The 25,846-nt window shown below is 37.8% G+C and overlaps 1 protein-coding gene across 10 annotated transcripts in view; it reads right to left on the bottom strand.

The window, feature by feature from the left end:
* Positions 1 to 633: 633 nt before the first annotated feature.
* Positions 634 to 25,846, bottom strand: part of DGKH (diacylglycerol kinase eta) — a 176,820-nt gene continuing 151,607 nt past the window's right edge. For 6 of the 10 annotated variants that reach the window (XM_073894495.1, XM_025874825.2, XM_073894494.1 and 3 more), the window contains 9 exons: positions 24,499 to 24,612; positions 23,907 to 24,041; positions 22,536 to 22,699; positions 18,923 to 19,028; positions 17,818 to 17,910; positions 14,909 to 15,028; positions 14,465 to 14,573; positions 12,904 to 13,034; positions 634 to 8,112 (listed from right to left, as the gene is read on the bottom strand). In XM_073894495.1, coding sequence (XP_073750596.1) covers positions 8,023 to 8,112; positions 12,904 to 13,034; positions 14,465 to 14,573; positions 14,909 to 15,028; positions 17,818 to 17,910; positions 18,923 to 19,028; positions 22,536 to 22,699; positions 23,907 to 24,041; positions 24,499 to 24,612 — 1,062 coding nt within the window. In that variant the 3' untranslated portion in view covers positions 634 to 8,022. The remainder of the gene's footprint in view (positions 8,113 to 12,903; positions 13,035 to 14,464; positions 14,574 to 14,908; positions 15,029 to 17,817; positions 17,911 to 18,922; positions 19,029 to 22,535; positions 22,700 to 23,906; positions 24,042 to 24,498; positions 24,613 to 25,846) is intronic. The other 4 variants (XR_012378791.1, XM_073894496.1, XM_073894497.1 and 1 more) reach the window with 4 other exon arrangements.

Here is a 25,846-nt window from a genome sequence, read left to right as displayed (position 1 = left end):
GTAAAACAATACAATGGTTGAATTTAGGGCTTGTTAAATTGGGTTCTTTGGTGTACAACATTGCCTCATATTGTCAGGACATTTTTTTTTTCCTTCCTCAAAAACACATAATTCTATTCTCTGTGGTAGGTTATGCCATTATGTTCTAAATTTCTATTTTTTTAAGAGTTGAACAAAGAATACTTTTTAAACAAAAGTAACTCAAAACTCGATTAAAATCCCAAACTGAGTGTTACTGGAGTGGTTGGGGGTGGGAGGGATGGGGTGGCTGGGTGATAGACATTGGGGAGGGTATGTGCTATGGTGAGCGCTGTGAATTGTGCAAGACTGTTGAATCACAGATCTGTACTTCTGAAACAAATAACGCAACATATTTTAAGAAAAAAGAAAAAGAAGATAACAGGAGAGGAAGAAAAGGGGAGTATGTCAGAGGGGGAGACGAACCATGAGAGATGATGGACTCTGAAAAACAAACTGAGGGTTCTAGAGGGGAGGGGGGGGATGGGTTATCCTGGTGATGGGTATTGAGGAGGGCACGTTCTGCATGGAGCACTGGGTGTTATGAACAAACAATGAATCATGGAACACTGCACCAAAAACTGATGATGTAATATATGGTGATTAACATAACAATAAAAAAATTAAAAAAAAAACTCGATTAAAATCCCACTGACTTAATTGACAGAAACAAATAAAGCGTTATCCATCAAGGTTACTATTTGTAAAGTAGGCCAGTCAAACATGCGTTAAAAATACACGCCCTGGAATCTACAGCTGGCCCCTAGAAGTCGGTGATATTTTTTGGGTTCAAGAATCTCAGTGGTCAGTTGAGTGTTATAATGGCATACAATCGCTAAGATCTCTTTTACAAGAAAAACAAAGTTTATCATAGAAAAGATGTTCTGACTTGAAGATAAAATATATATTGAGAAAATACAGCACAGTGAATCCCTTGGTTACATTAAATTCTTAATATTGGTAATTTCATTTTGGCTTTATGCCTTTTTCCATATTTATTTTAAATATGCAAGTTACTTTTTAACAAATCCCTATTACTATTTAGTTATCGATGATGGTAAAAAAGATACCATTTTTTTAACAAGGAAAAAAACTGGGCATCTGTTTGACAGAAATGAGTACTTCAAGTACATAAGTAAATCATTAACAGACCTATTACACTCTAAGCAACAGCAGTAACAAAGAGCTAGAATATGCATTTTGTATAAAGATTAAATTTCACAACATAATAAATAAATGCACTGATTTATACAACTTGAGAAAACCTTCTACTGATGATCACAAGTAATACTGTCTTATCATTGACTTTGTTAATATCAGCACTGCCTCGCATAGAGATTCAAAGGTAAAATTCTTGCCCCCGAAGCCATAAAATATACAAAGCTGGTTTGTTATTAAATATTTTGTCTGCCAAAATTCCTGCAAACTAAAATACATCTTGGCAGTTTGAATAACCAGCATGATAATTATTTTGGTATCAAAAGATAAGAAAAATTTTAATATGAAAATTAATAAAACCAGTAAAAGGAGAAACCTGTTGTATAAATAGACATTTTAACATAAAAGTGAGACTTTTATCTCACTTGAGAGGAAGAAACAAATTCCATACAACTTACTTGAAGATCTGAAAATAATTATCATATTTCCCCAGCTCTAGATAAATATATTACTCCAATTTATTAGTCATCTTCAATATACAATATATAACTCACAAAACTGGGACGGTTACAATACCAAAATCTTTCACAGCACTAGTTACCAGTTACCAGAACTGTAAGAAATCTTAGCTACATATCAGCTTAATACTTAGAATATACAAATAGATATGGCTAAGCTGTGGTAAACAATAGTGCAAACAGTAAGGACCACAAAATATATTCTTTTTTCTCTTCAGCTTGTTTATGTAACTGCATTATCCTACTTCAACGGCATCATCAACTGAATATGGAACTTATCTTAATGCATTTTAAAAGTATCCCTATGTTCTTTTAGTTATGGTAAATTTACTCTTGAAATGCAGTTCCTATGAAATACCCAGACTATTTATAAAGTCCTATGCAATGAATAACTTGTAGCTAAAATGAAATGTTTTATGTGAACTTTTCTAGCTTTTAAGTAGTGGCTTGGTTTCTGTTTTTCCAACTTAAGCTTGGATGTGCATCAAAAATTGAGAGAAGATATAAATATGTGTAAATAGAATATCTTAGTTACATAAGGGGAATCAGTCTGTTCATCTACAGTAGTAATATAGGTTTTTATCTTAAACATTGTTACTGAGTTTAGTGCAGTTTCAGTTACTGTTAAACTTATTTTCCTGAAAATAATGGAAAGAAGTATACAAATAGGTACAGTCCAGCTGTCTTTTATCTCTCTGTTCTCTGTAATGATAAACCTTCATAGTTTTTCTGCTAACAGACATGTCTCTAAACGAAATTTGGAGACATTAGTAAGAAGAAGCAATAATAAAGGTAAAGAATGCTTTGGGTTTTAAAAAACTAATAATCATTGCCTTTTTAAAGTTTTGGTTGTTTCTTTAGGAAGGCATCCTACTGCAAAGGCATCATATTACCATCTGACACAGAGATCACTGCACAAAAGTCAAGGGGAGATGCCTAGCAGAGACAAACAAGTCCCAGGCCCCATGGCTCTCGGCAAGGGCAAGCCAAAGAGGGAGACGCATGGCTGCCAAGCACCATGAGAACCGCCAGGAAGGTTATTCCATTGACCAATAGTTAGTATTTGAAGAATCTTCACTGTTCACTCTTTCCAACTGATTTTAAAAACTTGGTGTTTTAAAACTGCCACTTGTATTATTATCAAACTCTGAACCCATTGTTTTACCCAACTTGAATCTGAAAAATGCAGGATGAGTTCATTCTGTGGGGAGAGGGCAGGGGAGATCCTAAACGTCAGGCTGAGAGATGTAATGTTTATGGAGCTTAGTGAAAAACTATACCCTTGAAGAATTTGCATCTGTATAACATGAAAGTCCATTGTGTTGGACTAAATAGATAATTTACTTCAAAAATGATGTGTATAGAGGTTTCCACTGTAATTTTCTAAGTCATAGCTTTGCATGAATATTTTCTTTCTCAAATCCTGTTAAAAATAACTTCTCTTAGGACTAAAATAGTGCCCTCTTTATTCCTTAAAATTAGCTAAAGAATCTCTAGGCAGTAATGTCTGGTAAATGATATCAGTATGTAAAAATGATTAAGTATTGACAATAAATCATTGGGAAAGATCATATTATAGAATTAAATAATTTGTATTTTAAGGATCAAAACTATGATACTTTGCAGGCACTACTTTAAGCAATTATTAAGTCTCTGAAAAATCAAGATAAGTTGGCATAATAAGAAAAACGAAGTCCAGCAAAACATGCCTTCTTTGGGGTGACACATTCAGTTTACTTGGAGTCATTTTGCTTCTTTCTTTTTTTTCCCATGCCTAGCGATTCATTTCATGTGCGTGTGCTGTTTGTATCCTCAGGCATGAACTATGTCAACAAGATAATCTAGTGATAAGAGAAAGTGAAATGTACAGTTGTAGGAGACTGACCCCGTCTTAACTTATCTCAGTACATAGTCTTCTGAAATGTTTCCTGTGACTTAAGTTGTGAACAAATAAGAATGCCATGTGAGCAAGAAACTGAGCAAATGTGGATTGTTAGTGACTTAGATGTGAGGTGGGGAGCTGGAGAAAGGCCAGCTATGTTGGTCAGCCAATCTCCTGTTTTATCTTAGCTACCAAAATATAACCCCTGAGTAGGCAGGGTTTATCTAGAACCAGAATCAGGAATAAGCATTGAGAAGAAAACTCAGTGAGGATGATGAGTGAGTTAAAGCTCATTTCTGGGATTTCTAGGAAGTAGTGGGTTGGGGAATAAGGGAATATTCCGAGGGCTTTTTGAAGAACTTGAATCCCTAATAGCTGGGAGGGATGAAAAGTGACTAGGCCAGTACTGATCACTGACAAATCTTGTTTAAAAGGAAGATAGAAATTTGGTAGGTTTGGAGTGGACCTGAGATTCCACATTTCTATAAGCTCCCAGGTGGTACAGATGCTGCTGGTCCGTGGACCACATTTGAGAAGCGATGATCTAGACCAGTGCTGTCCAGTAGAATTTTTGCATTGATGGAAATGTTCAACATCTGTACCATCTACTATAGTTACTGAGCACTTGGAATGTGGCTAGTGCACTTGAGAAACTTTCTAATTAGATCAATGTAAATTTAAATAGCCACATGTGGCTAGTCCCTACAATACTGGACAGCATGGGTCTAGACATTCACAGGTCATATCTTCTCAGCCAGAGCAATCTATATCACAGTCCCCAAAGTATCTAACTCACCAGTTTATTTAGATTAGCAGGTTTCCTTTTATACAATGCAAACTGTAAAATTAGTTTTTTTTAAAAAGATTTTATTTATTTGACAGAGAGGGACACAGCGAGAGAGGGAACACAAGCAGGGGGAGAGGGAGAGGGAGAAGCCGGTCTCCTGCCAAGCAGGGAGGCTGATGTGTGGCTCGATCCCAGAATCCCAGGATCACGACCCAAGCTGAAGGCAGAGGCCCAATGACTGAGCCACCCAGGAGCCCCTCAAATTAGTTTCTTTAAATTGTTTTCTTCCTAACACTTTGCTTAGATGACCCATAATGGGCACTTAAGTAGGGAGAGGTGAAAGGAGTCCTTTTGCGGTGGGAGAGTTGCTGAAGAAAGGGTCACACATGGCAGTGAGGATCTGAGCAACCATCACAGTATTGGGCATGTGGGAGATGGGAAGCCAGGAGGTGGGAAGGGAACTCACAAAGGGAGGTGGAATAACACTGAAGGGAAAAATGGAATACTTTAAAATTTTACTTAGGTCTGACCCTGTCCCTTTCCTCCTTGAAATGCAAGTTCTGGGGCACCTGGCTAGCTCAGTTAGCAGAGCATGGGACTCCTGGTCTTGGGGTTGTGAATTCAAGCCCCACGTCGGGTGTGGACATTACTGAAAAATAAAATGTTAAGAGCGCCTGGGTGGCTCAGTCGTGAAGCGTCTGCCTTCGGCTCAGGTCGTGATCCCAGGGTCCTGGGATCGAGCCCTGCATCTGGGCTCCCTGCTCCGCGGGAAGCCTGCTTCTCCCTCTCCCGCTCCCCCTGCTTGTGTTCCCTCTCTTGCTGTGTCTCTCTCTGTCAAATGAATAAGTAAAATCTTTTTAAAAAAATCTTAAAAAAAATATATATATAAAGCAAATTCTTCCTCAGAAGAGTAAGACTGTAGGGGAATGGATGTCGGCTGGGCTCTGATTCCCCTTCACCCTCCCAAATTATCCAGGCGTGGGAGAGCCTAGCGGCAGGACGGTGCAATTAAAGCGGGCAATCCGGAGCAGGTTTAAGCTTCTCACCTCAGTTTAGGAATGGATCAAGGTACAAAGGCCCCATCTGCACTCCCCTGAGCTGCGATCAGATTCCAGAGAGCAGCTCTTCCTACTTTTTATTCGTGGCCCCATCAACTCTAAGAAGCTGCTCCTCTGTGACGCTGACAGGAGCCTGAGGAGGCTCTGAGGACGCCATCTTGGCAAACAGACGTGAGTAAGGTCACCTGGGTCCACACCAGCCACGCACAGACAAAGCATACAGGAAAAATCGCTCTTATTTAACAACAAAAAAGAGAGCAAAATTGTCATTTTAAAGGATTTCCCTCATCCAAAAGCCATCTGCAAGAAAATGCTAGTTAACCAAAGAGTCCATTAATGGAGGTGTTACAACATAGATAAAAGTTATTACCTAGGAGTAAAAAGACCAACATCAAACAAAAAATTTAATCATTTACATCTTACTCAAATTCTGAACATGTAATACCTTAGATCTTTTCTAGTGGCAAAGGGGTATTTTGGGCGAATGGAAATCAATAAAGATTTTTATATTAGCTACTTCTTCTCTAGAGTTCCTTGCCTCTTTGCCCCTACCTTTCTTTTTTTGGCCGAGCTGGTCAGGGATCTGTGATCTCATAGCTGAGTTCCAAAGAGAGGCTGGCATCTGTCTTTTAATTCTACAGGGAAATGCCTGGAAAAGCAGGACCCCTTGCAGGGGATGGGCAGATGGGGGCTATAAAGGGACTGGAAAAGAAGCCCTTTGATTTCATAAAGTGTAGATAACATTCCAATATAAAGTGAGTAGCTTTTGACTCTTTCACGCTACTTGATATAATTCCCTTTGGAAAATTTCTATTTATTCACAACTTAAACAGGTAAAATATATAGTCAGACATATTTGGTCAGGAACTGATCAGGCTCATTTATTTTTAAGATATCCAAATTTTGTGATTTTTTTTCTTAGTAGTTAAATACCCAATTTATGAATAAGAATAAAGTGTCAAATATTTAAACTCCTTTGCTATAATTAAATTATATGTCTGACAATGTCCATTTTAAATGCTTTCCCACTAATATTTCTCATTAAGCATTTGGCAAATAATTGTCTAGAAAATATCAATATTTCAAGATTATGCATATGTAAGTGTGAATGTACATGTATATGCATATGTGTGTGTATGTGTATCTATTGAGCACCTACTTAGAAGGCTACTTCATGAAAATTGTCACCACTGGGTCAATACCCTGTTTTCTTCTCTTATATAATAGATTTTTAAATATTATAATTAATTTTTGGTACATATGTCTAAAGAAATATTGTTTAAGGATATTTTTGTGACTTTTTGACACGTGCCTTTGGCTTTCAAAGATTTGGTAATTGTAATGTTGACTCCTCATAAGCTTACACTGAAGTATAGTGGTTTAGAAAAAGGAAAATAATATCTACCTGATATAAGAATTAAGTGAGATAATAATAATAATAATAATAATAATATAAAGCCCTTAAGAAAAAATTTAAAAATTTAAATTTCTTGTTGAGTTGTGTCAGTAGTCACTCCAGCTAGTGGGTAAGTCTGGGTGACCAATCAGTATACAAATCCCAGTTGAGACCTTGGGGAAACTCCTGGATGTCAACAGCCCACTATATTATAAATGCTAACAGAGTATTAAATAAACACTAAATTAAAGCAAAAAAACCCCCACAAAATGTGGGAATTTTGGTTTGGGAAGCTATAATAAGTTTTGTTCGGCAACAGAACATGTAATTTTATAAAAATATCCAGAGATTTTCTTCATGTGCATGTCTACTGTTGATGATATAGAGTGACATCAAATTGACTTGCATAAAATGTGTATCATTTGTTGATTATGGCACAGACACCTGGTCACAAATTCTTAGATACAGCATCTATCCAAAATCCCACATCAAAGAACAGACAAGTGCCTTGAACCAACAAAAGGGTACTTCGGTAGTAATAAATTAAATTCCATTAAAACTGACATGAAAGCTAAGTTTTACGAGATTACATGTGACATGCAAGAAAAAGAAAGACCATTCAGGCAGGAATGTCGTGCATTAAGATTTGCATTCATTCATAATATTTGAGGGGTTTCAACCATTTTCTATGACCACTGAATGCTAGGAATCTGAGGTGACACCCAATCTAACATTCAAAACACAACCTAATTTATATCTTAGTCTCCTAACCAATGATTTTAAGGAAGAAGCCAATGCCTCCAATAATGAAACCTAAGAAGTTTTAGCCACATATTGTTATGCAGTCACGTAGTAAGAACATTCCATCTGACCAGGTTTAAGGAAAGTCAAACGTAAGTAAACGTTTCCACCTTTCAGACAATGCAATTGTCTCGGATTCTTCCTACCTTCTTACTAATATGAGCATATTTGAACACGTCAAGTTTGCACAATAAGAAAATGGCTTTGTGGAATGTATTATTTGGCACAAAAATATTTTCTAATACCTCAAATGAAAATTTTCACCCACAGCAAAATATCAAGCCATAGAGGTGCTTCCCTGGTGCTTGCTTTTCTAGGCAGAAAAGGACAGAAACAGACAATTGCTTCTAAGAGCTTTGATTAAGTAGCAATTACTTCCCTTCCAAGGAATAGCACCAGCATGATTACACCTCAGACTGGGGAGTGCTCCTTCCAAGCTCTTTAATTCCCTGGAGAATTCGCTTCATATGACCCACTTTCGTTATCCCCAGGTCCTAAAAAAAAAGAAAGAAAAAAAAGAAAAGAAAAGAAAAAGAAGAAAAGGTGGGGGGGGGGAAGGAGAAGGAAAAGAAAGAAGTTTATTGACAAGAGAAAACTGGGGATTAAATATTTCACTAGCAAATAGTATAATTAGCATTCAGTTCGCTTAGTTTAGTTTCTATTCAATGACTTAGGAAGTATAAGCTATGAAAATCAGTTTATAAAGCGAAACTAACCTGCTACTGAGACATTACCAACCAGTAAAAAAAAAAAAAAAAAACATCCTATACAAACTCTTAAATGTAACATTCTCAGAAATTATACACAATGGCGGTTCTTCAAGAGTCAAAACCTCCTTTTTACTTCTGCTTCTTCTTTTTTAAAACACAAGTCCTTTTGGGATCTCCAAGAAAAGTGACAAGGAGACATCAGGGCAGCCGCAAGTAGTCTGAAGGCACTTCCTTCCTAAAATAGTAAACTTAAAAGTAAAGCCTAATCCTAATGACAGAGATCAGTGGCCACCAGCTAAAAATGTCAATGCATTTCTGGTTATATTTAGAGCTTTCAATTTGAGCGGACTGTTTAAATATTCGTTCTACTTTGTAAGGCAGAAGTATAAAAAATTATTTCAACCTAGCTATCTGTGGGTTGATGCTTTTCCACAGAACCCTCCTTGTTTCTTATGGGACCATCTTCCTTTAAAGGGCCAAGAATTCAATATTTAGCTTTCAGCATGGAGGAGGATTCCAGACTGTAGAGCGCACATCAGGCACTCGGCAAATAAATCCTTGTTGCAGGAATGAAGGAGATGCATACAAGAAAGCCATGACATTCACTACCTGAAAAACTAAAAGAAAGGGTGAAGGCCTCTGAACCCTATAGTTTCTCTACGTGTAATGGGCATAATCAATTGGCTAATACGTGAAGTCAAACCAATTCTGTATAAAAAAGAGAGGGCTTGGAATATCTGAAAATTAGCAAAAAAATGGCTTCCAAAGCAGCCTTGAAAACAGGATTATAAGGTACCATAAAACTATGTGTCTGAGATGATAAAGATTCCAAATATCCATTCTATTTCATAAGCTAAGAGCATTATTTATTTTTAAGCTTTAAGTGAAATAGATCAGACGACTGTAAGCACACTCTCACACCCGTGCTCTCTCTTCCATATACTTTACGGGCTCTTTAAATTCTATAGCAGCGATGATACGGACAATTCTTTTTTTCTACTGACAATTTTGAATCTTTCTGGAAAATACTCTTTCTACAGCAAGTGCTCTCGTCAAGCTTGAAATAATTTCTGGGTCACATTTTTACAATATGCAACAGACTCTGAAAAATATTTGCTCATAGGACACCAGGCTATTCATAACCAGTTTTAAGGCAACTATATATTTCCTGAGTGTATGCTGACATAGCAAACTTAAAAGCAAGGCCAAATCCTAAAGAAAGATAGCCCGCGCCTGCTACCGAACTCTGAAATATAAATGCATTTACAGTTGCATTTAGATTCTTTGATTTGAGTGGGATATTTTAATATTCTTTCTGCTTTGTGATAACATAATTATCTGATTAAGAAACACAGTTAATATTAAATATTTTATTTCAGGCCATATGCACGTTATATTTTCAAGAATAAAAACTTCTTCAGGAGAAGCAGACTCTACTCAGAATTACCATTTTGGTGTAATGAGATGAATATTTTCCACAGAATTACACTAACTTCTAGCTATATTTTCTCTATCTTGAGTTCAATACCTTCATGTCTTCTAGGAGTTAGGCTGTGATAAAGTTATGCCATGACATCTGTTATATCTTTCTTAATTTATCTTTATCATATTCTTTATTATGGGCCTTTTCTTTCTTTGGATGGCCAGGTCTAATTTTGCAGAGACATGCTTTGTAGATACTCTGTTATCTTACTAGCCATGCATATGCAACTTTCCAAATGAAAAAAAAAAAAAAAACCCAACTACACAAACAAAACCATTGCGTCTTTGCCATTGTCTTTGGTGCCCCTCACATTTGCCTATGGTCTTCCTGGAAGGAGAATAATGCAGTCAGTTTATTTATTTCCTAAAGCACCTCAGAAATATTTTTCCTTTCTCACCTTAACACTGTCACATTGCTATCTCGAGTTGTCTTGCTGATAAGAAAGTAACACCTGAGCCAAGATCTGAGCAGGAGTAGGCCAGGTGCCGGGTAGTGGGAAATATATACCGTAGGAAGGTGCACCTCTAAAGGTGAGGAAAAGTCTCGTATTTTTAAGCAAATGGACTATGGCCAGGGTGGATGGGGTACAGCCCAGCGAGGGGCCAGTGATTCCACAGCAGGTTCCATAAATGGGCAGAATCTTGAAGACCTCCCCAAAATGCGAGTCTTTATTCCAGTAAAGTGGGAAGTAACTGAAAAGTGATCTATCTGATGTTAAGAGATCACTCTGGTTGCCATGTGGGTAATGGGCTAGAGAGAGCAAGGGTAGCAGCGGAAAGGCCAGTTAGGAACTCTGGTCTCACACGGGCGAGCGGTGCCCTAGCACCCAGTAGGAGTGTGGAAAGCAGAAAGAGAAATGGATGGAGTTTAGAAACCTGGCTCAGTGATGGGCTTAATGAGTTAGGGGACCAGGATAAGGGAGAGGAAGGCGCTGAGTATGACCGTGGGCTTCTCTGGCTTGAGTGCCTGGAAGGAGAGAAGGTTGATTTTACGAAGATATCCCCAGAACAGAGGTTTGGGTGTTGACATGTTAAGACTGACTCCCCCTGTGTGATAGGCAACTATCAAGTAGCATTGGTAATAAAATCCTAAAGCTCCCAAATGAGGTCAGGGCTGGAGGTACAAACCTGTGAACCACGGACATCTTTACGGACCGTATTTGCAGCAATGGGAGTGGACAGGGTTACCCAGGGAATAGGTGATCCTTTAGCAACACTTAAAGACTTGATTCTGAAGAGCCTGCTCCCTCTTATAGCTACAACCAGAGATCCAGGGGAGCTCTTTTACTACCTTCATGGCTTTGTTCTATAGCAGGCTCTTTCCGAAAAATTATCTTCCTTTTTTTCATTCCCCCATGCCCCATTTTAGAACGAAAAAAGTTAAAAAGGACGATGTCAATGCAAATTTCTGAAAGAAAAGTTTTAAGGGAAAGGATGTAATATGCATTAAAAATAAAAACAAAGGAGAACAAAAAGTCCCATGATAAAGCTAAAGAGAAAGTTTACGAAAATAATTCTTAACCATTTCCTTTTTACTCATACTCTTTCTTCCAGCCAAGTCCTATCACTCTAACTCTCCTATGTGTATGAGCTTTGTTTTTCCATTCTGCAGATATTTGCTTTACTCATTGTGTATGTGTGTGTATGTATTTGTATGTTTATGGTTGCATGTACATATATAACATATACATATATAATTATATATACACACACGTTCAGTCTTTTCTTGAATTTATGCTTATTCATGGCAAGTGAAATGTAAGCTCCTAGAGAGGCTGGCAATAATATATCTATCAGTAGCTATTCAATAAATATTGCTGCCTGCCAAGGATATAAGAAGCTACATAAATATGTTGGATATAATGATCCCCTACATTTATTTTTTCGTGCACTCATTCCAAGTTTTGAAGTCAACCTTTACTCTAGGAACTCTAGCCCTGTATATTTTGCTATTTTCCAGATTTAGGACTCTCAACTGCGGTAATTAATTAATCTATTATTTTATTATCCTGGTTAAAAATATTTAGGTAGATGTGGTGTCCACTTTTAATGTGCCAAAACTGTATGACTCTGCTTTATAAAATCCTATATATTACTCACTAATTGTCCAAAGATCTCTGCCAACACATTTGTAGATAAAGGCACAACAGTTCATGAATTTGTTAGGAATTCACTGTATCATAATTCTGTGCAATTCAGAACTTGGTCTACAGGAAAGAGATCACTCCAACATATGTTAAAGGCTTTGTCACTTGCTCATTACTCAATCTTGGAATTTTAAAATGGCGGTGTTTGGTAAGAAAATCCAACATGACAAAATCATACTTGTAACCTTGGGATAGAATAGTCTACTTTGGCCATGTTGAGTCTCCACCCCCCAAAATAAAAGGGAATTGCTTCAGACCATGAATTAATGATTTTCTTTCTCTGAAATAAATGCCAAATAGGCTCTAAGCTGCATTCTAGCAAAAGCGAAGCATAATTTTTACTTCATTTACTAAAGAAAATAATAAATTTTTTGAGAATAATACAATCATAACAGTAAGTCACGGAGAGGTCTAGTTGTTCACGTGAGCTCTGAAAGGGCAGTCAGAAACACAACAAAATCATAGGACCCTCAGTTGCCACTGCTGTAAGTTTTTAATCTAGTTCCACATATTAGGAAAACTTTGTTATTGGTATTTTGAATCAATTTTTAGTTGTTAACCTTTTATTAGATTTTTTTAGTCATTTTCAGCAACAGTGATCCCCTTTCATGCTGATCCAATCAAATGAGCCGATGGAAACATGAGCTATTTGGAAGTATTAGCACAGGGACAGCCATACCGATGGATGCAGAGAAAAAAAATTACTAACTTCATGCTAAGCTTTAGCCATAATAATCAGAGAATGATACTTCATAGGACAATATTGCTGACATTCTTGTTTAAAAAGCATACAAGGAACTCCGACCACAGGACAATGCATATTAGATCACTGCATGTTTGCAGGACGGAAGCCAAGCTATAAGCATGTAACAAAAGAGGTGCAGGAGAAAGGATTCTGTTTTGCTGGGAAATTTTAAAAAGCAGAAGAGTAGCACAAAGGAAATACCTTAAGATCTCGCCTTTCCAGATGCAAAAGTTCAGCCCCTCTGATGTCATGACGGATGAAGATTTCTTTGTACTCTCCCAAATTGAGCAGATCCAGCCAAGCAGCAACTTCCTCTGTGCCCCATTTTTGAACTACCAAAGTTAAGAGCAAAACCCCCTTAATTTCTACATGCTCAATGCATTACAAAGCAAAGGTTGGCCAAAGAAGATGCAAAACAGAGTACAGCGGCAGTGCTAGCAAAGGGAAAGGTTAAAGGTGTTGTTTTGACAAAACTCCAATTTCGCTTTTTCCCCCATGCAGGTTACAGACTCTCAATCAACACAGAGATCTGACTATGCAGGGACGTTCACTGCTGTGCACCCGTACCTTCAGCTTTAGCTCCATTTCCTCTCCAAGCCGCCCAAACTACACAATCTAAATAGTCCAAGATCGAAATAAGCTCTGATGATTTCCTTAAGACCATATATGAAACTAGTTCTAACTGAATTAGCTACAAGTGCTGATGAAAATTGAAAATCTGACATGGGCTTCTGAATATTACACAGACGTCGGCTCCAGGTCTGGCTGAATTCAAGGGATGCCTTTATTGATTCTGTTACGATTCGTAATTATAATTATTGACAATGATAGTACTAAATGTGTTGTTAGCTCACCTTCATGTCTTCTGGAAACTGTCAGGACTGCTAAGATGAGTTGGACCGTTACTTTTCAATATGTATCATCAGTGTTTTATACAATTTATTCGCCATTGATTAGCTTAATTCAAATTTATTTATTTGCTATATTTGGTTTTAAAATGCCCTTCAGTGGCTGCTCTACAATTGTCAAAAATCAGGTCATATATCACTTTTTAAAAGGAGACAGCTCACTTGGAAGGATTATAAAATGATTTGATCGCACCTATTGCCATCTACACAGAACTTGGAAGGTGCCTCAGCACCACTGCAGCATTAAAATTAATTCCTAGGGGAAGGGGGAAAGGGAACCAGACCAACAACACCACAGACAGTTTAATCTTCGCTTGAGAATGCAAGTGTCCCTGGGGGCTGTCACGACTGAAGAGCTGAAATGGTGTAGGAAGTCCTTGAAACAGGAGAAAGACAATGCGTAACTTTAGGTGGAAAAATCAATTATTTAGCAAGTTAAAGGAGCAAATGGAAGTTTCAACATGCCATTCATCAAAATGAGCTAGATTTTGAACTTTGAAGGAGAAAAACAAGTTACACACCACCGATGCCTTGAATTGTTGTTACGCAGGACACAGGACCATCCTAAACAGACGCACTGACGTCCGCTGAACAGAACAGAAGCACATCAGCGACCACCTCGTTTTCTTGTGTGCTTTGTTGCTAAAGACTCCTACTGGTTGGGGGACTTACTTTAGGTGTGATATGATTTGCTTTATTGTGGTAAAATGAACATAAAATAAAATCCACCATTTTAACCATTCTATGGTGTTTAGTAAATAATTCCAGAACATTTTTACCGCCTAGATGACATCACTTTAATGAGTCATCTTTTCCACAGGGTTTTACTTTCCCTTCCAGTGCAGATCACCTACCAGGCTGTGAACTTGTCTTCTGCTTCTGAACCTTTTCCTTTTTAAATTTTGGCACGATACGAAAGACTGTGCTTCTGCTGTTTCTCTTGGTGCAATCCATGGGGGGCTCCTGTTCGAGTGGGGCAAGAAAAGGAATTTGCTCAGGACGTTAGGAGAAGAAAAACTCACCCCGATCTTAAAGCCAACACAGGAACAGGTTATAAGCACAACAAACCGTTGAAGCCGTGGCTTGTTAAAAATTAAAGTGCATGAATCTATGTACTCCTTGAAAATGTACTGATTCCCGTGAGGTACCTTTGTTCACAGAAAAGCCTTTGCTCGCTTGTTCAAGAGCAGCACATTTGAAAGTGGTATTCAAAATGCATTCTCCCTTGAATATCTCTTGTTCAAATTTGATTGTCATAACGTCTGCATTTATAAAGAAACAGGCCACATTTCACATACCGCATCTTCGTTTGGGTGTAAGATATAATAAAGCCAAGGGATCTCCGTTAACTTCTGCAGCTCCACCTCCACAGAATGTAAGGCATTAGATACGCGTTCCTCGTGCGGGGATTCTAACTGCTATTCACCAGCAAATTTTAAAACACAAAATGAAACAAGGCTCAGTGACCAATCTCAAACAGGAGAAATTCATTTTATTTTGACAATGAACATCCTCATCTCTTATTAGGCAAGGCTAGGTTACTGTTGTTGGTAAGATACAGGAATATAGGAAAAAAAGAAAAGATTATTTTCTATTGAGCTTATTTAAAAAAAAAGAAACACCTGGAGAGATTTATCCGTACTTCCCAAAGATAATATAAGGAGCTAGTGTGACTTTAATAATGTCACAGAAAAAAAGTATCACTTTTGGTGGTTTTCTTTCTCTTTCTTTTCTCTTTCTTTCTTCCTTTCTCACTTTTTTTTTTTTTATAAATTCTTTCCTCTCTCCCTCCCTTCCAATCCATGCGTCCATCCACCCAGTCTGCCTGCTTGCTAGTAAGTAATCTCACTATTCTACTTCTGTGGCAAAAATCCTTCCGATTTCCATGGGCCGCTATGTAAGCAAATAATACTATTTTAAAAATTGGTCAAAAACATGTCACATCATAAGAACTGCTTGGCACAGAAATCTCCTGGAGAATTAAAATAATAAGTTTAAGGGGGAAAAAAACCCCACGAACCTCAGAAAAATTTGTGACGAAAAGCTGTTGTAAAAATCAGGGCAAAAGCAAAATGCTGAATGGTTTGAAATCTGGAAGAGGGTTTGGAAACTTTAAGGAGAATTTAACCGGTCACTTATTATCCACTCATTTGAGGCAGCTATTAAAAAGCACTTAGAAATTCAATAGTAAAGGTGAAATAAACACTGTTACATGTAGAACAGGAAGGGAGGCGACTGCCTTCTGGTCCTGGCTTTGTTACTAACTATGCAACCAAGGGAAGGCTGACTGATGGTAGGAGTCTTAGTTTCTTCCTTAATAAATAGTAGAAAGTGACCAGATTATTTCTAAGGTCTATTCCAGAGAAATCAATCCTTTCATAAATTACTTTAAGATTGTAAAGGATCTATATACAGGTTTGCAGAATTTTGAACTGAAAGTTCAGCGAAATTGTTCCTGTTATTTATTATGGTGTTGTTTTTCTCCTTGGTTATTCAAGGTATTTACCATTTCTAGTAGTTAATAAAAATATGGAGATTCTCCACCTTGTCATGTAAAATTTACTACTTTCCTTTGAGTCTAAGAATATACGTCTTATAAAATTGATAAAATGGTATTGCATATTCATTCTAGAAGCAAAATAAAGTGTAAGCCTTAGTTGATCTCGAATATGACTGACACTTGCATTTTGACATCAATATGGTCAAAGGTTTTGAAAAAATTCAGTGGTATACATTTTAAACCATACACCCATTTTAGACAATGACAGAAGTAGATCGAAATGATTAAGAGTCTGTGTGGGTTGTTCTATATGAACATAATATAATTGATAAATACTAACCAACTAACACTCAATGGGTGCTTTCAGCGTAGAGAGCTAAAATACAGAACAAGTTATGCTTCTAGTTGTCAGTCAGGAGTTATCTTTTGTATTTCAAATAAGACAAAAAATACATGTCCTTCACATAAAAATTGGGACCAAAGCCACAGCTCACTGGATTTCACTGGACTAATTTTAGAAGAGCAACAAGAAGACTCTAGTTAATAACAAAAGTGCCAAGAATCGGCAAAATGTTCCATTGGTTTTATCAAAAAAAGGTAATCAATGTGTCTTCCTAAAAGTTTTTCTTCAGGGCCATAGCATAGGCAGCCACATCCTGCCCCAAGGAAGTTGTACTTCAGCTTCCTCTGGAGATGGGTAAGAGCCACGGATGTCATTCATCCTTGAAGCTTCTCTTCACAGAGTAAAAGATGCTCCACGGATGGTACGCTTCCGGATCCCAATGAAACAGAAACTCCAAGCACAGTCACTTTGTGAGCTAGACTGTGACACACCTCCCATTTTCCCACTATGCCAGATACTATGACTTTTACTACCACTTTATTTTCCAAAGCAAGAAATAAAATTAGAGTCAAGAGGAATGTTGTAAGATCATCACGGATCAGTGACAAGGAAGAATCGTGACAAGGAAGAAAAAATAGCTAATGCATCATAATGCATCAGGCTTTTTACACAGTTATAGCAGCGTGTGTGAATAATCCACAATCGAACACTAGATGGCGAGAAGACCCAATATTCTAGAACGTTTGAAACTGGTGAGAATAAAAGGCTGACAAGGCAGACTCCAGGCAAACCAAACAGGACATCTGTGGACTTCTAGCACTTGAGGTCCACTGACTGTGGTCAAATTCAGGCCTGCCCGAAACTTCATTTCCAGCACCAATCTGAGTTAATCTAGAGATAGGGCTAGCTCTTGAATTTAGTTCTTGAAACATCGAGTCTAGAAAGTACTACCCTTTAAGCGAATCTAAAAACCATACCAATCATATTTCAAATGTTAATTTCAGGAACAAAACCGATGATTTCCTCTACCTCTCTGCAATTAGGAAGTAATGAGCTCCTGAGGAATGCCTGCTATACTTCATAAGGCTCAAGTCTCTCAAAGCTGACTGAGGATAACAGTACTGCATAAAAACCTGATGGCATCTATGAGGGGAAACCTCTACTCCTGTTAGCCCGCACCATATCTCCCCGGTATAGCCATGCATTTTCTCGAAGGCAAAAGCCAGGTAAAAGGGAAGCCCTAAGGATGGAGGCCAGGAGGCTGCTTCTGCATTAGAATCTGATGAATGAATGCATGCTCCCTAATAAAGCTGAGGCCCACACATGGATCATCATTCTTGTGTTACCAGGCATCTCTTCCTTACCAAAGGAACCCTGCCCACTAGTAAAGATTCTGTTTCATTATATAGTGCCTTCACATTGATGGCTATTTCAGTGGCAGTGTCTCTCGTAAGACTCTAGAAAAAAAAAACAACACATCAAAGACAAGTAGTTCTGTATTAAGTTGGGATTCAATCATCAGCAAATACTTTACATTTTATTCTTCCCATAAATTCACATCACACATATTTTTACAACTCCACCCCAATTCCTATTATAATTGAACAATTTCACACCCATGCCCTGACTATAGTCACACACTTAAGGACATCTCCTGCATACAAACATGTGGATGCTTGCAACAACATATACATGTTCCCATAAAACAGTTCAGTCAAAGAAAATTATGCCTTATCAGATAATGGGGCATTATCAGATCATAATCAGTTCTATCCACTGACTTTCACTCCCAGAAGTTCCAACCAGGCTGTTTTTTAGACTTTCACCTTGAGGAAGCAGCACTTATCTATCAATTTAGGTAACTTCCACTGAATAATTAAAAGAATGAAATAATGCTATCAGTTTTCTCTACGCTACAGCCTTGTACTATGTATCACATTTCAAGAGACCTGTATCCTTTCCCTTCTTTTTTTAACACTTATATTAAAAAAATTATAGATGTTACAAAATTGCAGCATCTACATTAAAAAGTTTACCCACTTTACCAGTTTTGTAGAACAAAATGAAGTGAGAATAACTTCTGTACACAGCTTTGACATTGAACATTTCTAATAAAATGCACGGCATGTAGTTTGCCCTACATCAAGGTGCAGGAGAGAAGGTGAAACAAGAACAAGAAGGGATGGTGGTAGCTTAAAGGAGAAGGAGTGCAAGGAAGATGGCACGGCGACCAGTGACTGAAAGAGAAATGGGGAAAAAATGAAGAGATTTTAAAGGAATGGAATGGAATGGAAAAAGGGCAGGAAAAGAAAAATGAAAATGTGACCACTAATTCATCATAAGCTTCTGGCAGGCACTCCTACAGACTGTCTAATGCTGTTTCAAAGGGCATGGCACATATTATAGCATTGAAATATATGTGTAATACATAACAGTCTGTGGAATGAGAATTTACCATTAGCTCCTCACCTCTGGGAAGCGTGGGTTGGCTTTATTCAGTGCGTGGGAGCATGCATTCACAGCATGGGCCAGTTCTTGCTCCAAGAGACAATGGATCGTGGCTGCATCACAGATCCTGAAAGCAAAAATGGGGCAGGTGAACAAAAAAAATTTGAGCATCGCTGATTTTTCTGAAGTGAGAAATGGTAGAATCAGACAGGTCAAAAAAAAAGATTAGGGGATATTTTTAAATGAGTTCAACTCAATTGTGAATAACAAAGGGTAGATTTACAAAATTCAAACCCCACTGTAACAAAGAATGAGAAACCAAAAATCTTTATAGGAAAAGTTAGGCTTAGAATCATGGATAAACACAGTGAGGTACTATTTGGAAGAACAAAATATAGTAACACTTCATTTTAAAGTATCATTGGCAAGTGAGATGGGGCCCAAATGTAGAGAGCAGAAACTTAATCTTTTATTCATTGAAACTTCAATCAGGAACAAATAGAGTAGGAGAAGAACATTGCCATCTTTAGCATCTATACACTAAGTGCTTTACATACATTATCTAATTTAATATTCACAACTTAAAAGGTAACGGTGATTAATTTTCTCCACTTTATAGACGAAGACCGGGAGGGCTGGAGAGATTCGGTAAGTATACAAAACTAGTAAGTAATAGAGCCAGGATTTGAATCTATGTCTATCAGCTCCAAAGTCTGTTGTGCCACAGTCCTCTGGAATCTAAACATTTAAGAATATCCTGAACAAACAGGATCCTGGAGGGCACTAAAGGCCAAAGAAGAAAAAAGAGGAAAAGTTCCACCAATTGCTAGAAGATGATGTAAAATTTGTGGATGAGCAAGAAGGCAAAACTATGCAAATCCTTTTTTGCTTCTGACATCTACAAGGAGAATGATCTTCACACTAGAAAGGGTAAAACAAGAAAAGAGACTAGGGCTGTACTGTTGAATGAAGAGTAAAGGAAGAGAGCTTAATTCTTAAAGATCATACAATTGATATCCAAGCCACAAAGGAATTTGCAAATGTCATCTCAATATTTCTACAAATAACCTTGAGAAATCATGAAGAATGGGTTATTTATCAGAAGAACAGAGGTGGGTAAATGTTATTCTAATTTTCAAAAAGAGGAAAAGAAATCAATTTCAGATCAATATTTCCAATTGCCTACTAAAATTTCCTCCCAGATATTTCTTTCTTTTTTTTAAAGATGTATTTATTTATTTGAGAGAAAGAGAGAGCATGTGAGCATGAAGGGGGGGGTTGCAGAGGCGGACTCCTGGCTGAGTGCAGAGCCTGATATGGGGCTCTATCTCACCACCCTGAAATCATGATGTGAACCGAAACCGAGAGTCGGATGCTTAACTGACTGAGCCACCCAGGCACCCCTCCTCCTAGATATTTCTAATGTAGTTTAAATTCTGGAAGTCCAACACGGACCCTGTCATTTTCCCTCTCAAACCTACTTTCCCTCCTGAATCCTATGGTTCCATCAAAGGTTCCACAATCCATCCAGCCATTCACTAGAACCTGAGGGTCGTCCTGTCTCCTAATTCAGGCCATTCAGCAATTTTAGATAATAATCAATCTTAAGTCTCTCTTCTTCTCTCCATCTCTCCTACCTCAATCGGTTGTTCCCTATCAGGACCAGTCCAAGAATGTTCACCCTAACCTTGCTTTGCTGTCTTGCAAACAATGCTACACATTGCTTCCAGAAATGTCCTGGTAGGACCTGGCCCCTCTTCCCTTCTCCATCCACATTTCCTACTCTCTCACATATACCATGCCATCCCCAGTTCCCTGAGATTCCCTAAAAGTACTATTCACTCACACTCCTCCGGGCCTCTGCCCAGGCTTCTTCCCATGTTTAGAATGTTCCTTCCCTTACTCCCCCATCAAGACTTGGCTGAGAGATCACCTTTTCCAGGCAGCCCTCCCTTACTTTCTTGGCCTCCTGCGTGTACCCACAGCACCCCACTGAGCCCTGTGATAGCACTCTGGCCACACTTTTCCCTTCTGCTATCCTCCAGTAAATTAAGGAAAGGGACCACAACCCAGCCATTTTGGCATCCCCACTGCTTAATATGGTGGTTGGCATGCAGAAAAGACTCAGAATTATTTGTTGACTACTGAATGAATAAATTCTGAAAATAGATGAGTGAGCCTGATTTTCATCTTTTGCAAAATTTAAAAAAACACATATGGGGAACCAAATTAGGTTGACCAAAAGCAAGTCTGGCCAGCCTTCACTTCCCTTTTTTTGGTAAGGTTATTTGGTTAGTTGACAGGAAGTTAATTTAGGAAGTATATTTGATTTCAAGGGAGATAATACAGAAAGTATATTTTGGTTTCAAGAAAATGCTGTTCTATTTTTAATTCTCTGAAAAACCTCCATACTATTTTCCATAATTTGTTAATTAGCTTGATTATGGTCATTGTTTTACAACGTGTACATATATCAAATTATCATGTGTACACCTTGTACATATATTTAAGTGATTTTATTTGTCAATTATTCCTCAATAAAGGTGGAAAAGAAGCAAAAAAAAAAAAAACAGAAGTTGTTTATAGTACCCTAAAATGAATCTCTCTGTGGATAAGTTCTTGTACTTAGCTAACTACTCATTTTCTCTTACCTTGCTTCTAAGCTTCTCTGTATCTTGCAGTTATCATACGTTATTCTAATTCTGAATGTTGGCCTCCAGCTGTAGGGAGTTCATATCTTTTCTCTTACATCTCTAACATCTAGTACATTCTAGGTTTCCAAAAATATTTAAAGAGCATTGTTTTCCTTCTTTTCTTTTTCCAACATTTTTATCAGTGACCACATGAAGGTGTGGTAGGAATAGCTACCATTCACAGAAGACTAAATATGCCAGACGTGATGTGCTAATAAGTTTCTTACATGGTGGGTCTCATTTAGCCTTCACAATGACCTACAGAGTTATCTCTTATTATCTCCATTTGGTAGAGAAGATTTAGGTGAAGAGGGGATAAGAAACTTGTCCATGGTTGTCCTCCCTTCCCCCAACAAAGTTTACTCCTGGTCATAGTGATTTCTATCTGTTTCACACTCCCAGAACTTGTGTTTTCATCTCTTCCCTTTCTGTCTACTAAAATGATTTCCTATATGGTTTCCCAATCTCTGGATATGTCTTTGGAAACTGATTCTCAGACTTTTCCCACCCAAATTTCCTTGGGAGCAGGGTTAATATTTATATTTCCTTCTACATTCCAGAAGAATTTAATTAATAATTATAAGGTAACATATACACAAGTAGTAGAGTGTAAAGACTGTGTAGAACTGGGGAAATAAGCAATAACAGAAAGAGCACCCTGTGGTAGGGTGTTAGGCAAGCTCTCCACTGTGTTTCAGGAAGTCCAAGGTCTGTTCTGCAGAGAACACAGGTGTGTGTGTGTGCGTGTGTGTGTGTGTGTGTGTGTGTGTGTGTGTTGGAAAGGGTTTAACTGAGGCATAAATGAGGCAACAAATGAGGAAGGAAAGTAAATGCATCTCTTTTAGATACCCCCAAACAACTGACATTATGTATCAAAACTAAAAAACAAAATTGGCCAAGACCAGAGTTCTCCTCCCCTAAAGCAAGCAGGGCCACCATACCTAGTAATGAGCTCCTCTGCAGCCTGGGAGCATAACTGCATTTGGGACACCTCTTCTGTTGCCAAGTCAACGGCATGCTGGATGTACAAATGGGTTCGAAGAACTGGTTTACCAGAATCACACTTCTGTTTATCTTCCCAAGATTTCAGAGTGCTTTCAAAAGCCTATTTAACATCAATATTGCAAGGAATTGTTAGTTTGGAACTCTGAGACCCACATAAGAGAGCATTTAAATGTTACATGAGTGACTTTGAAACAATTGCTTTTTTCCTAATCTGAAGCTTCATTAAAGAAATCATAAGATACAAAAAAGCTATTTTAAAGTTTTCCAGTGTTATCATAACACGTAAGTAATGTAATCAGTGATGAGGAGTGAATCACTGAAAAGTTTTTAAAAAGACAGCTTCAATCTGTACTTTAAATGCATCATAGACAAGATGGGTATTGGCAGTCTTGTTTGTTGTAAGTGTGACCTTAATTAAAACATATTCTGGAAAAGGCAAAACTATGGAGACAGGGGTTGAGGTAAGAGAGGGAGTGATGGATAGATGGAGCACAAGGAACTTTTACGGTAGTGAAACTATCCTGTATGATGCTATAATGGTGGATATAAGTGATTAGATATTTCTAAAAAAACATAAAATGTACAACATGAAGAGTAAACTACGACCTTTAATTAATAATTATCAATATTGGCTCATCAACTATAATAAATGTACCACAGTAATACAAGATGTTAATAATAAGGGACTGTATGTCAGTGAGGTATGGAGGTATGTGGAAATAGAATTAGAATTCTCTGTATTTTCTACTCAATTTCTCTGTAAACATAAAAAAATAATAAAAATATAGTCTATTAAGTTTTTTTTTTCTTTTTAGAGAGATGGGCGCACTATGAGCCAGGGTAGGGGAAGGGGGAGAGGTAGAGAAAGAGAGAGAATCCCAAGCAGGCTCCATGCTCCGTGTGGACCCCTATGCAGGCCTCGGATCTCACAACCTTGAGATCATGACCTGAGCAGAAATCAAAGAGTTGGCACTTAACCGAGTGAGCCACCCAGGTGCCCGTAGTCTATTAACTTTTTAAAAAACTAAATACTTGTTCATATTTAAAACCACAAGGACCTAAATGTCAGATTTAAGAGACAATTTAAATATCTTTCCTTGGTTTCTATTTTTCATAACAAATGAATTTTTTTTTAAAGTAGGCTCCACCCCCAGCAGGGCTTGAACTCACCACTCTGAGAAAAACACCTGAGCTGAGATCAAGAGTTAGACACTTAACCGACCGAGCCACCCAGGTGCCCCCACAATAGTTTAATGTTTTTAAAAGGCTTGATAAAAATCTAGAAGATTTTTTTTTTTTTTACATACCCTGTCCCTTGTTAGCATCTGAGCTCTGTTTTTGTGCACAATTTTGATAATTCCTGGAGGCTGAACCCATGCTTCACCATCCACCTGCACTGGGACTCCCTCATCGCCAAATATAGTGATTTTTACTGTACGGCACTGAAATAAAACAAGTCATTTTAGAGAACAAATCGTCCCGAGAAACTGACAATCTGCGTTCAAGCCTGACTTTTAGTGCATTCGGTGGAATGGAATGCATCTTTTTCCACTTGTCATGACACAGTAACAACTGACATGACAAGAAAGTTAACATTTTTTTTTTAAAGATTTTATTTATTTATTTGACAGAGAGATAGAGAGAGAGCACAAGTAGGCAGAGCGGCAGGCAGAGGGAGAGGGAGAAGCAGGTTCCCCGCTGAACAGGGAGCCCGATGCGGGGCTCGATCCCAGGACTCTGGGATCATGAGCCGAGCCGAAGGCAGTCGCTTAACTGACTGAGCCACCCAGGCGCCCCGAAAGTTAACATTTTTAGATGAATAGACAGCATAGGAGTCCTTTGGAATAGCTTCCCCAGTGGCCCAAGTCGTGAGGTCAGGTTTGATCAGAGAAAACAAACCTGGGCTATTCGATGATGCTGCAGTTTAATGACCCTTGAAACTGCCATTTGCATGCTATCAAATATTGCAACAACTTCCAGGATCTTGTCATCAAATGATGGTGCAGCAAATATCTGAAAGGAAAAACTACATTACATTTCCCCTGATGAGGTTAAGGTTTAGATCAAGTGGCACATCAGCAATGTAAACTTTGCAATATACATATTAAAAAAAACTTAGGAAAATAGTAAACAGAAAAGTAAGTAAATGTTATTAGGAAATGATAACCCAAAGACAAAAAGAAAAACCCACTGAAGATGATTTAATGTAAACAAACTTAATAAAAAAAGTTTAAAACCCACATGGATAAAATGCTAATGTCTCTCATAAAGCACTCTTTGAATCAGTGAATTACTATATTGCTAAATAATCCATCTTGGTATAAAATGTGTTAAATTCTGTTCACACATAACTTTGATGTCTTGATAAAATGGTGCATGTGATTTTAGGAAACCTAAAATACCCAGTTCCCACATCTTTCAATGTGTTACAAGCAATATGTATGTATAATGTGCTTTACATCTTAATACAACAACTTTTTAGGGCATTTGAGACGGCAATAGACACCTCGGAGAATAAAAATCATGCAGGATTACTTTAAATGCATTTTCACAAAATTAATTTAATCAAACAAATTAAATTCTGGCTGTATTGCTTTGTTCCTTTTATTCTCTCTTTGACTATATGACAAACAATTATGCCTCTGAAAAAAATTATTCAGCATCAAATAATATCCTAATTAAAACTTTCATTGAAAATATCAGGATGTGAATTTGCAAACACTGATGATTTCTTATCATTTTTGTTAGCAGAATACGTGGTTTTAAATCCTGTCTCTGCTACTTCCTGTGTGAACTTAGTCTCAGTTTCTTCATTGGTCAAATTTAGATAAAAATTGTCGTTCCTCTGTAAAACAGTATGGAGGTTCCTCAAACAGTTGAAAATAGAGCTACCATACGATCCAGCAATTGCACTACTGGGTATATACCACAAAGATACAAATGTAGGGATCCGAAGGGGTACGTGCACCCCAATGTTTATAGCAGCAATGTCCACTATAGCCAAACTGTGGAAAGAGCCAAGATGTCCATCGACAGATGAATGGATAAAGAAGAGGTGGTATATATACCCAATGGAATATTATGCAGCCATCAAAAGGAATGAGATCTTGCCATTTGCAACGACGTGGATGGAACTGGAGGGTGTTATGCTGAGTGAAATAAGTCAATCAGAGAAAGACATGTATCATATGACCTCACTGATATGAGGAATTCTTAATCTCAGGAAACAAAGTGAGGGTTGCTGGAG

Source organism: Callorhinus ursinus, unplaced genomic scaffold, assembly GCF_003265705.2.
Source record: "Callorhinus ursinus isolate GAN/ISIS: 27379988/994484 unplaced genomic scaffold, GSC_fseal_2.0 scaffold7, whole genome shotgun sequence".
NCBI classification, from domain to species: Eukaryota; Metazoa; Chordata; class Mammalia; order Carnivora; family Otariidae; genus Callorhinus; species Callorhinus ursinus.
The sequence above is the reverse complement of the archived record's forward strand: the minus strand, read 5'-3'. Positions and strand labels throughout refer to the sequence as shown.